The sequence below is a fragment of the Balaenoptera acutorostrata genome, chromosome 19 (assembly GCF_949987535.1).
Source record: "Balaenoptera acutorostrata chromosome 19, mBalAcu1.1, whole genome shotgun sequence".
In the NCBI taxonomy this organism is placed as follows: domain Eukaryota; kingdom Metazoa; phylum Chordata; class Mammalia; order Artiodactyla; family Balaenopteridae; genus Balaenoptera; species Balaenoptera acutorostrata.
This window is the reverse complement of record NC_080082.1, coordinates 29,827,504-29,840,373: the sequence shown is the minus strand read 5'-3', so window position 1 is coordinate 29,840,373 and position 12,870 is coordinate 29,827,504. Positions and strand designations below refer to the sequence as shown.

At 39.3% G+C, this 12,870-nt stretch overlaps 1 protein-coding gene across 1 annotated transcript in view; it reads left to right on the top strand.

Annotated features, from left to right (window-relative positions):
• Positions 1–12,870, top strand: part of LPCAT2 (lysophosphatidylcholine acyltransferase 2) — a 69,659-nt gene that overhangs the window by 28,768 nt on the left and 28,021 nt on the right. Inside the window, exons 9-11 of the mRNA XM_007167594.2 lie at positions 4,425–4,507; positions 7,111–7,236; positions 8,600–8,753. Coding sequence (XP_007167656.2) covers positions 4,425–4,507; positions 7,111–7,236; positions 8,600–8,753 — 363 coding nt within the window. The remainder of the gene's footprint in view (positions 1–4,424; positions 4,508–7,110; positions 7,237–8,599; positions 8,754–12,870) is intronic.

The window sequence follows — 12,870 nt, the reverse complement described above, 5'->3', positions numbered from 1 at the left end:
AACCTATTTGTAGGGCAGGAATAGAGACGTAGACGTAGAGAACGGACATGTGGACACTGGGGGAAGAAGAGGGTGGGATGAATTGGAGATTAGGTTTGACGTAAATACACGGGAACCTGCTGTATAGCACAGGGAGCTCAGCTTGGTGCTCTGTGACGATCTAGATGGGTGGGATGGGGAGGGAGGGAGGTCCAAGAGAGAGGGGATATAGGTATACATATAGCTGATTCACTTCATTGTACAGCAGGAACTAACACAACATTGTGAAGCAATTTTACTCCAATTTAAAAAAAAGATGAATTAGAGCTTCCACATAGTTTATAGCAGAAATAAAAGTTTCAAATTAAAAAAAAAAAAAAAGAAGCAGGAGAGGGAGGGCATAGGCCGCTTAGGGGAGAGTAAATGATTTGTAAGAAAGACGAGTGGGCCCTTAGAACAGATGGGAGACATGATGGTGTGTGATAAAGTTTGTCTGGGTGTGATGTTGACTTCTAGTCTCCTCCCCTCTGATGAGAGTCAGTCTTCCCTGTTTGATGAAACTCCCCAGGAGCACATTTAGGACAACTGAGTTCTTTTTGGAGGATCTGTCATGGGCAGATAAGGGGAGTTCAGAGAAAGCCTCTCCCTGCAGTGCTGTTTTTAAGTGCCTACAGCTCAAAAATAATTGATATACCCAAGTGGCACATTTTGCAGTTGCAGGTCCTGAACTCCTTCACTGTCTTCTTTCTAAAGTTGAAAATGCAGTATCATTGAGATGAAAGTGGAATTGCAACTTGAGAAGCAAGGAACATGTTTGAAACAGGAAAATATGATAGCAGCAGGTCAAAGAGGGACAGAAGAGGGCTGCCAAGCAGCAGTGAGGTTCAATTTAAGTAACTTGATCCTCGCCCATCACATCCACATTAAAGAAATAGACCCAGTGTTAAGAGCACATATTTTGGCCCACCTGCACAGATTAGAAAGATAAAAGAAGATCTTCGACAACAGAAACAGAAAAGTATTTTTTTATGTTTGGAGGCAGCATGGTCACCTTGGGAAATTACATAATTTTTCAAGCAGCTCCAAGGAACTGAACATGAATTTGTAGTAGCCTCAGCCAATAAGATTTTGTACCTTTGTTTAGCATCTCTCAGCGTCACTCTCTAACAGGATTAGGGAGGCGGGATCAGGAGAGGTGACCGAGTATGTGATTAGCGCCCTGCGTGTGGCAGAAGTGACAGATTCTAGGTGACAGAAAGGTCATAGAGAAGTGTCTGATTCTCAAAGTCCTGTGTAGATAGGCAGACAGATGTTGTCAGGAGGGGGTGGATAGAGAGGGATGAATAGGTCCTGAGGGTGACCATCAGTTTCTTGCGGTCTCTGCAGGACCAGGTTAGGGGTGAAATAAACACTAATAGATAATGAGGGGAAACTCTCATGGAAGAACTTGTCAGAGGAGGAATTAGAATTGCATGTTTTTTCCATGGCCAAGGTGGAGTTGAGAAAAATATCTGTGGCCAGATGAAGGGGTGTGAAATCAAGATGGGCCATCAATGTGGGTACTGGGGATAACGAGAGAAGATAAAAGTAGAAAGGATAACTTGTGGTCCTGGGGTCACTGGGGTATTTAGGTGTGTATTAGCGTTCAGTAATAGATAATGACAATCATATTCCCCTCTCTCTGGCTGATCTTTCTTCCCAAATAAAAGATATGTTCATGCTGCGACCCTTGAATGACTTTGTACAAATTGGAAATGTGATATAGAGGGCAAGATCTTATCCAAGTAAAAGTGACTGTTTATTAGAATTTCCATTGAATTGCTTCTCAGGAGGCATGGGGGCCTCCAAGACCAGTGAGTATCAACTCCAGGCTTTTAACTATTTTGAACTCTCAGGGGAATTTTTTTCCTCAAGAATAAAATGCCATACCAATATGAGCGTTATTAAAAATCATTTTATGGAAAATATTCCCTGCACTAAAAGGAACCAAACCCATAGTTCATTGTATTGTGTTTGGTTAACAGTGTAACGGCAATTTATTTTTTAGGGTTTTCAGTATGAACTTTTATGACCTACCAATCAAGTGTATTATAAATGAGCATTTAGCTTTTTTTAATGAAGAATTATATGGCAATTTAAAACTTTAATTGATTGTATTATTTTGTTAGGTTTTTATGAACATTGATTTTAACATAATTTTCTTCCTTGGATTTCATCCTAAGCAACTATAAGAGATTTTACTAGAACAGGATGGAGGGGAATTTTTAGAAATATTTATTTGCAAAGATTTTTCATTGCTCTGGATATATAAGTGATGTGGGGACCTCTGGTGGCTTAGTTTATTTTTCCATCTTAAAGAATGACTGGATACTAAGCGAAAAGTTAGAAGTCCAGTTGGAAAGGACCTTAGACGGCATCTACTCAAACTTTTTCCTTTGACAAGAGAGGGAATTGAGGCCTATAACGGCTAAATGACTTTTCCAGGATCGCACAGCAGAGCCAAGGCATCAATCCACGCCTAGTGCTGTCTCCGCAGCATGCCACTGTCCTCTTGGAGAGGATGTTAATAAAATAAGTGTGAAAAGTAAAACAACAAATAGCACATTATCCTGTGATTTCTGTCCATTTTATCCTAAAAATGCCAGTTGGGTCCATGCTGGCCTGTACACCCTCCCTCCCTCCTTCTATTCATGGTCTTACCATCACTCACAGAGTGATTGTGGTTGCCTCCAGGGGTTCTCCCTGCTCCGGGCCTCTTCCTCTTTGGTTATCCACTCCCTGCCACCAAAGTCACTGCTCAAAAACTTGGACCGGGTCATTTCACTCCCTTGCATAAACTTCATCTCTGAGTCACTATTGCCCGTAGGCTTCTTAAACATGGTTAACAAGCTTGAAAACAGGTCCATGTGAGTCTGAAAGTGGTGTTATTTATACAGATATTTACTTTTCTTTCAAATTGTGACCTTGCCATGTGTGTGTGGCTTAGCTATATTGTTTAACCTCTGGGAGCCACATTCTTTACCTATCAAAGGGAAATGGTAGAATTTGCCTCAAGAAATTGTTGAAAGAGTTCAGCACGTAAAACCCCTTATATAAAGTACCCAGTACACAGTAGGTTCTTGAAGGATGGTAGCCCTTATTGGTGGACTTAGCTCTCTGTATCGTACATTTATTCCCCACTGCATGAAGAACTCCTTGAGGGCAGAACTTCCTTGTCATGTCTTCAAGGCTTAGTGTGGTGCCTGGCATATAACAGTGTGCCTAAGCAGTATTTGTTGAATGGAAATGAGCCATGAAATCTTGAGCAAGTCATTTAATCTTTGTGAACCCCAATTCCTTATGACTAGAATTGGGAGGATTAGTAAAATGAAATAATGCATATAAAACACCTAGCATGGTGCCTGGTTCAGTTAATAAACAGTAGGAATTGGCAAGATCATGTTTATCCTCAGAAAGTCAAGATCAAGTATTAGCTCTTCTATAAAACCTCTTTGGTTGCTTTTCCCAGCCCCCAACCAAATTAATCGTTTCCTATCCCTTGTGCTCATACTCCAGGCAGGATGGTTTAATGGGGAAAACAAGGGCTTTAAAGTCTGACAGGCCTTGAGCTGAATCCTAGTCATGTGGCCCATATAACTTTAAGTAAGTTAATTAAGCTTTTAAGCCCTATCATTAGGGGTAATGATAGTGTGTGTTGTGGCAGTCTATCCTGTTAAAATATGGATCTTCTTTAGAGCAGGAATTAGGGTCCTGTTCATCTTGCCTGGTATATAGTAGGTGCTCAAAAAACGTACAATGACTTAAATATAGCACTGAAAGCTTGTTAATGTTAGGAAACTATAATTAAAAACAAGAATAGTACAAATGAGGTATCACAGAATATCAAGTGGAGAAAAAAAAGTAAAATTTAAAATGATAAAGCAAAACACGGTAGAAAGCCAATATAAGGGTTCAGAAACAAGCAGAAGAAATGATAAAACATAAAGCTTGATCAAGTGATAAAAATATGGCTGATATAGGAATGGATAGAGAAGATAAACTACAAGAAACAAAGTACTACCACTAATAACGTTTTCACACAGAGGGTAGGTGGGAGAAAATGCAGCTTTGAGAGTAAGATCTGAGTAGTTTCAGCTTTACAACTTCCAGAATTCCAGACGTTGGCTCATTTCATCCTCACCACAACCAGGGACGTGGGTGGTCATAGCCCTCCTTTCAGAGTTGAGGAGACAGTTCAGAAAAGTTAAAGGTCATACTAGTTAACACGCAGAAAGACCCAGAGCTTGGATTCAGATCTCCTGAGTCCAAGCCCAGTGCTCTTTACATTCTATCCTATAACCCGTGTGCTAGAAAGGGGATTTCATATAATGACAGCTTATAAATTAATTTAGCATTTAAAGTCTTAGGCCTCACAATTGTAATGGAAAGGTATATTTGCCTTTCAGTTTATGCCTGTTCAAATACCAAATGATGAAGAAAAAAGTGATCCTGTCCTTTTTGCCAGTAGAGTCCGGAATTTAATGGCAGAGTAAGTATCTATATGTGATTATGATCAGTAAATAGTTTTAAAATTATTGGTAAATGGCATTTAACATTGTTTGAAGACTCTGTTTTTTTCTGAGGGCCTCATTCCCCAACTCATTTTGGTAAGGAAAAATCATGTGCCTAGGAATGCGGTCGGTAAGACAATCTATAAATATTTTCCCTGACGTAACCCCGAACTAATGGAGACGTAGCTTTGCCAGAAGGGGAACAGGGAGGGTACATGAACCAGGAGAAACCAGCCAGTGACCTCCAAAGGGTGAATTCTCCCAAGCTGGCCAGTCGCTGTCAGACAAAGCTAATGATGGTCTGAGTGGTTCCTGCTGTGACCCGCCTTCTATCCCCTCAGCCTCCATATAGCTGCCAAGGCCACATGTTTCAAAGGCATTAATGATTATAGCACCAAAGAGGAAAAAGTTTGCAAGGGAATGCAATAGATGCATAGAAAAGGGGGAAAGTCACCCTCATTAAGGGGATGGCTATAAATTTAGGATTTAGAAACTGCAAAACATGAGGCAAGTATTTTCCTGCACTTAAGGGAGTTTTAACTGGCCACTATCCTGATTAAATAAATCACCTCTCCTCCTGTAATGAAAGAGTGTGTTATACTATCCCCACCACCCAGGCAGCCTCAGAGCCCTCCAGGTGCGCACCCTCTCCCCAAGCACCACCTCCCTCAATCATGCCCAACGGTAGGTTTGGAGCTAATAAGCCAGCAGTATTTATTCTCTTAGTAAAAATGCAATGAGAACTCTGAATTTAGCTTCATAGCTGAATTTGGCATTATAAGCAAGATTATATATATGATATGTATATTACATATATTAATGTTTCACAGGAGACTAACTTTATTTTCAAAAAAGAATAAATGTTTAAGTGTTTGGCTGAAAAACTTTTGTTACTATGTGTCCCTACATGTACTTGATTTACCTAGTTTCTAGAGCAGCTACAAAATTTGCTTTGAGATTGTTTGCTTCCCTCTTCCATTATGTTTTCATACTAGCTTATGTCCAAAATTTAGGAAGGAAGATAAGTATTAGGAACTGAGAGAATTTACATCAGATATTTTGACTTCCCAAAACCTGCCTAAAAACAGAGGAAAGATTTGTTTAAGCAGGCTTTTCCTGGATTTGGAGGCGTGGAGGTAGAAGGGCCTTGGATAAAGAGTAAGAAAGACCTCAGTTAGCTGTACAACCTTGGATAAGTCCCCTCCAAGGCTCCTTTCCTCATATGTAAAGTGGGAATTCTAATCCTTGCCTGGCTTTTCTCATAGTTTTGGTTATTATGAGAGTCAAGTAGGAAAGTATATGTTAAAAGCATTTGAAAATGGTAAAGAGCAAAGCCGAGGTAAGTAGTGGTGGTCGACCACTAATAAATATTTACCAAATCCTGTGCTAGGCCGTTTGCTTGTGTTACCTAACATAATCTTCACAGCAGCTCTGAGGCAAGTGAGGAAATGGAGGCTCTGAGGGCTAAGTGGTTTGTTCCAGATCATGGCAGATAGTGAGAGTCTCTGGGCTGGGATTCAAATCCACACTTCCTATTACCAAAGCCCAAGCTCTTAACTGTTTTGTTCTACTACTTACCCTTATAATTCCTGAAGTGTTTTTAATTTTTATTTTCCTTATATATTCTTACACCCAAATAGTCATTAATCAAAAACAGCTTAGTGGCAGGTAGGAAAAAAATGTTTATTCATATTGCATTCATTGAAAATTGAATGTTCTTAGCCATGATTCAACAAAATCAAATAACAGTTGATGATGTAATTTTATGACTGTCACTGAATGTGTGTGAATAAAAATTTAGCCAAGAGGGATCTGCAGGAAATTATTTTATGTACAGCACAGATTTTCTTCTTGTCACTCAAGTGTTTTTTCAAGTTCTTGTTAATATGTATTTTTTCCAGGTCTGGTTCACTATTAGTAGATCTCTGAGCAGGAGGGAGGTAGTCAGTGCTGTGCACTCCTTTGAGGATGGAGGGTGTTTAGGTTTGGAAGAGATATGATCTCATAATCAGTCCTCATTAGTATTTTTTGAAGATTGCTGTGTAGCAAGAAGGTGATCTTCAGTCTTAAAAGATGGAAAGACGCAGATGGCTAGCAATATGGATAGACCGTTCACTTATAATATGTACAGGTGCCATTTATCTGTTTAAATGGGACTTCCACAGGCATTCTTAGTTGGTCCTTAAAATAACCCTGTGGAGGAAGTGATTATTCCTATGTGCAGACGAGAAAAGTGAGGCTCAGGTTAAGTGCCAGCTGGTAAAAGACTCCATAGGACTTGAACCTAAGTCTTCTCATTACTTTCCATGGACTGAACTCAACTATTATTATCACTGTAGTCAAAACACAGAACAAAAATGACTAGCTGGCAGAAGCACACAGACATAAGGAGATTAACTCGGGCCCCAATAAGTCTGTGAAGTAGAGAAATACGTCTCTTTGGCAGTAGTAAGCCAAAGCCACTGGTTCAAAAAGTAGTAAATACTTTTCCACTTACTGTCGTTTGTTGACCAATTCAGGCCTCATGAAAAACCATCACCTTTTTGAAAAAGTTGAATCTGTTTGCTTTTTAATACTTTAGAGCTCTGAGAATTCCAATAACAGATCACACCTATGAAGACTGCAGATTGATGATTTCAGCAGGACAGCTAACACTGCCTATGGAGGCTGGGTTGGTGGAATTTACCAAAATCAGCCGGAAATTGAAGTAAGCATATTTTAAAATTACCACACTTTCCTAAAGGTGTCCAAAAGAGATCTGAAATCCAGTATGTTTATTTTCTCTGGTTTCATTAATGCTCAAACTCTAGAACCTACGTGGTGTTTATTAAGAAAGCCAGGGATGTGAATTTATCTCCCACTTTGTTCATCTAGTTTTGTTTTTTCAAGAACAGCTAACTCAGAAATATGTGCGTTGGTCATGGGAGGAGAACGAGACAGTAAACATGGGTCAGCGCAGATCTGCCTCCCTACCCAGAAACAGCTGAGTAGTTGGTCTTGCCACCTTCTTATAAGAAAGATGGCATAATTATATGGTACTGGCACGAGGTGGTCAGAACTCCTCATGTGAAATAGGAATTGACTTGTAGAGCAGCAATTCTGACCATCATTGAATTTTAAATACTTCCCTAGATCAACCTTCTCCTTCTGGGTACATAATATTTTTTTAAAGGCAAAAAAAAAAAAAATTGTGATTTTTATGATCTGGTTTAAACCATTTAGAACATTCCCTTTGAACTTTCTGGTATGAAGGTGTTAACTCCCACATCCCTCTCTGATTACAGTTCATTGTTTTCAGCCCTGACAGGGATCTGCAGAATTTATTAACTCAGTAGACCTTGGCATCCTCCCTAGGAGGGAGCTGCAGAACCAGTTACTGTATTAAAGTTCAATATTAAAAAATATTTTTTGATAACTGATGTAGCAAACATTATTTATATCTTCTAGATAGCAATGTTTTGATGTTATATTTTTACAGTATTCCTATAGATTTGAAAAAATTAGATAGTCACTGAAATTGGATGTAGAAGTATGTGTTGTCACCTGTTTAATTCTACAGGATGTGATGTAAGCCACAGTATATTTTCCAGTGTTTTTTAAAGTGTTTTATAACTAATATTGGAGGAAGTGTACAAAGTCTAATGAATCCCCCCTCACAACATTTTGTGAAATGTGAGTTCATTATCATCCAGAAAGCTTGAAAGCAAGAATTGTATTTTTTTTTAACAACTCAGTAAGTACTGTTGACTTACTAAGTAATATTTAGATTAAAATGTGAGTTCTTTTTTTCTTCTCATGAGTCATTTATTATCTTACCACATTGCTCCTTTTCCCAGTTACTTTTCTTTCCCTCAGATATTTGGGATAATTACAGTTATGCTAATATCCTTTAAAAAATTAGAAGTCTGTATCCATGTTCAAAATGTGCCTTAAAATATTCGTTTTCTTCTCCTTTTCAAATGTAACACTGAATATATTTTTCCCTCAGACAGATGAATAAAACAATGCTCACAAAATGTTCATGTGAATTGTAAAATGCTAATAACACATCTTCGTAACTCTTTGTTTAGATTAGATTGGGATGGGATTCGTAAGCATTTGGATGAATATGCCGCTATTGCAAGTTCCTCTAAAGGAGGAAGAATCGGAATTGAAGAATTTGCAGAGTATTTGAAGCTGCCTGTTTCAGATGTCTTGAGACAACTTTTTGCACTCTTTGACAGGGTAGGTTAAAGTTTAATCTTTAACACGCAAATGTTTTTATTTCGCAAGTCCCCACAGGGTATAAATCAGTATGGCAGGCATTAGAAAAACTTGCTAGGTCAGTGTTAGAAGAAGCAAGGCTGAGCCCATAGTTTAATTGCATGATTTTGTTTTTCCGCTTAATAGTAGTAGTAGCAGTAGTAGTAGTAGTAATAATAATAGTAATATAATAATAATTGTGTGTATGTGTGTGGCAACAGTTATGATAGTGTCTATTTATTTTAAACACCAGGTCAGAATTCAATATTGTGACCATATACCCATATTTGTGTATGGAATTAGAAAGGTTTACATAATTAGCAAGAATTTTAGTATTTATGTCAAAATCATACATTGATGACACGGGTGGTACTATTCTATCCTGAAGGTTTCTGGACTTCCCCAAAAACATCCGAAGACCAAATAGATTTTAGTTTATTTATAACAAAGTTTTCAATTAAAGCTTGACTGTTTGTCCTTATAGTGGGGATTCAGTTTTCTGCTTACGAATATGTACGTACATGGAGTTAGATCATTGAAATGTCAAAGTTTCCTTAGGAAAAGTGCATCAAGATTTCAAGTTCTCTCTTTTTAATTTGTTTTTTAATATATAAAGTTGACAGTAAAGTTTACTTTTTTGGTTACAGTTTTGTGAGTTCTAACAAATGCGTAGAGGCATGTAACTACCACCACATTCAAGAAATACAATTGCAAAAACAAAAAAAAAATTCCCTGTAGCTAGACTTTTATAGTCAACCCCTTCCCTCACCTTTAACCACTGGCAATCACTCCATCCCTATAGGTTTGCTTTTTCCAGATGCCATACAAATGGAATCATTTAGTATATCCTTTTAAGTCCAGCTTCTTTCACTCAGCATAACGCATCTGAGATTCAGCCATGTTATTGCATGTATCTGTAATTTGTCTCCTTTTATTGCAGAGTGGTATTCAATTGGGTGGATGTACCGTACTTGGTGTATCCATTCCCCAATTGAGGAACATTTGGTTTGTTTCCAACTTGGGACAATTATGAATATAACTGTTCTAAGCGTTCATGTATAGGTTTTCCTTTTACTTGGGTAAATACTTAGGGTTGGATAAATACTTAGGATTGTGATCTTTTTTATTTCACATTCATTCCTGAGGGATATTTTTGTTGTACATATATGGAATTCTGTATAGAGTTCTTCCCTTTCAACAATTTAATAATTTCATCCTGCTGCCTTCAGGCCTATCTGGTTGTTTTTCAAGTTCCTCCTGCCATGGTATTTTATCCAGAGGTAGTGCTTTTTGTATTTCGATCAGAGTTTCTAATTGTAGTGAGAAGGAGAGATAGGCTAAACTGGGCTCATTCCATCCTGGCTGGCCCCAGAAGTCCCAGGTCTCTATCAACCACTGGGAAAAGATATTTTGCAAAGAAATTATAGCCTGCTGACAGAAACCAGGACAGAGCTTTTCTTTTTCTTCTTACCCAGAGGTCACTAACATTCCTAATGACTTATTCTGTGACTTATTCTCTTAGATAACTATTCTTTTTTTTTAAATTTATTGTAATTTTGGCTGCATTGGGTCTTCGTTGCTGGGCGCGGGCTTTCTCTAGTTGCGACGAGCAGGGGCTACTCTTTGTTGCGGTGCGCGGGCTTCTCATTGTGGTGGCTTCTTTTTGTTGCGGAGCACGGGCTCTAGGCGCGCGGGCTTCAGTAGTTGTGGCACACGGGCTCTGTAGTTGTGGCTCGCAGTCTTAGTTGCTCCGCGGCATGTGGGATCTTCCTGGACCAGGGCTCGAACCTGTGTCCCCTGCATTGGCAGGTGGATTCTTAACCACTGCGCCACCAGGGAAGTCCCTTAGATGAACTATTCTTTAACATGATGCAGGTAAGCAACCTTCTTCTGTATGGAGTGCACAAGCCTCTCTTCTGTGCTTGTTGCAGCACACAAATATTTTTTCCTTGTCCGTGAAGTGGTAATGTGTCACTGCAATGGTGCTACTATAAAGTGTAATGAAGATTTAGGGAAAAGGAGATGTAAATTATGGGATGTAACAGTGCAAGTTGGGAAAATAGAGGCACTTTTCACTTGTACTGTTACTAGTATTTCTGTGAGATTTGTATAGCATTTTTCAGTATGGCTCTGGAAACCATGCAAGCAATTTTAAATAAAGTTTCTATAAATATGAACTTGGTGACAGGAAGGAATATGGCAGGGACATACAAATAAGGACAGGAGATGGGTAAATGGGAAGTGACATGAAACAGGGACCAAGAGGGAAGTTCAAAACACATCATAGACTTTATGCTCATCAGGATTTTTAATCAAGATTAAAAATAGTCTCTATAGAAGTTGCCCTGTCTTTCAGGTGTCAAACTGTCATAACAGCAATAATAAGATTGCTTTGACATCAGTTCTGTCTTTTGATGACTGATGATACCTGCCAGTGGCCCCATTGTTTCTATAGCACTGGGATATGTGGGAAGATTTGGGAGTGGGGAAGGCAGTGTAAACCAAGGATTACAATGAGCCCTAGTTAGCCAGATTGACTCACTCTGAAAGAATACAATTAGCTCCAAGCAGTTTGGAGACTGGTGAGCCTTTGTGGCCAGTGTGGTCAATCACGCTTCTGCATGGACTGCTTCAATGGGCTCACGTATCAATTATAACTGTAAGTTCTCTTCACTTCTTTGTATAGTGTATAGACTTAGCTTTAGATATAGACCATGAGTTGGTCTTTAAAACACTTTTGATCTCCAACATACTGGAAGGTAGAGAAAATAATCTGGAGAATTAACAACCAATGCATTTGGCCTTTCTTTAGCTCTTCCTTTTCTCTTCTCTTTGTCTCTCTGTCTCTCTGTCTTTCTCACTTTCCTTTTTTTGTTTTTAACATACCTGCATGTCTGTGCCTGTGAAGATTTGCTTTGTTTTGAGAAGCTGAATTATGCAATCGTTGCCATGCCCTGTGCCCATCCCCACTTCCATGCTCTCTTGGAGGGATTTAGCTGGGAAATGTTCCACGGAAAAGACAAAAGAAGTTCAGTCATAGTTTATTTCTCTCTGAGTAGCTTATCTTGCTAAACTCAATACTTATGAGGGGTGGGGGAGGAAGAAGGCTGGGAAAGAGAGAGGGTGGGGTGTTCCTCTTGCTCTTTCATTTCAGTAGCTATAAATTTTTGCAGGGCAGAGGGCTTCTCCCATGTGCCTTTCCCACTTTATTCTCCTTTTCCCCTTCCTTCTTTTCTTCTCTTAATCTCTCCCCAAGTCTGGTGCAATTGTGGTTGGTATTTTGGCGAAGGGGAGAGATCTGTATATCTCTCCATGTTCCCTTACTCCTTCTTCCCACATACATTCCTGGCAAGTCTGCAAAAACTTCATAATGGTTTTCGTCTCAGTCTGTCCTAAAAAAAAAAAAAAAAATGTGCTGTCTATTCAGTTTCTTCTGACAATCTGATGTGTTCCTTTAGATTGTCAGATATGCGATGGCAGATGATTTCAAGGTCCAACAGAAATGTGGCATTCATGATCCAAAGCATAGCATGGGTCATTGGTTTAGGACAGTTTTTTGTGGAGAGGTCTCATCTCTGAAAAAAAGGAAAAGAAGACCCTTTTCATCTTTAGGTTTCATTCAGCTTCTTTATTTTCCCGAATGTACACTGAACTCTCTGAGTCAGAGGCTGACTGGGATTAGTCAAAAGTCCACATGAGTTAGAGTTGAGAGCTGAAACAGTAGTTTAAAACAGTGGCTTCTCAACACTTTTTTTTTTTTTTTAAGAAATTCACGTTCTTTTATTTATTTATTTATTTATTTATTTATTTATGACTGTGTTGAGTCTTCGTTTCTGTGCGAGGGCTTTCTCTAGTTGCGGCAAGTGGGGACCACTCTTCATCGCGGTGCGCAGGCCTCTCACCATCGTGGCCTCTCTTGTTGCGGAGCACAGGCTCCAGACATGCAGGCTCAGCAGTTGTGGCTCACGGGCCCAGTTGCTCCATGGCATGTGGGATCCTCCCAGACCAGGGCTCGAACCCGTGTCCCCCGCATTGGCAGGCAGATTCTCAACCACTGCGCCACCAGGGAAGCCCTCAACATTTTTTATATTCATAATTC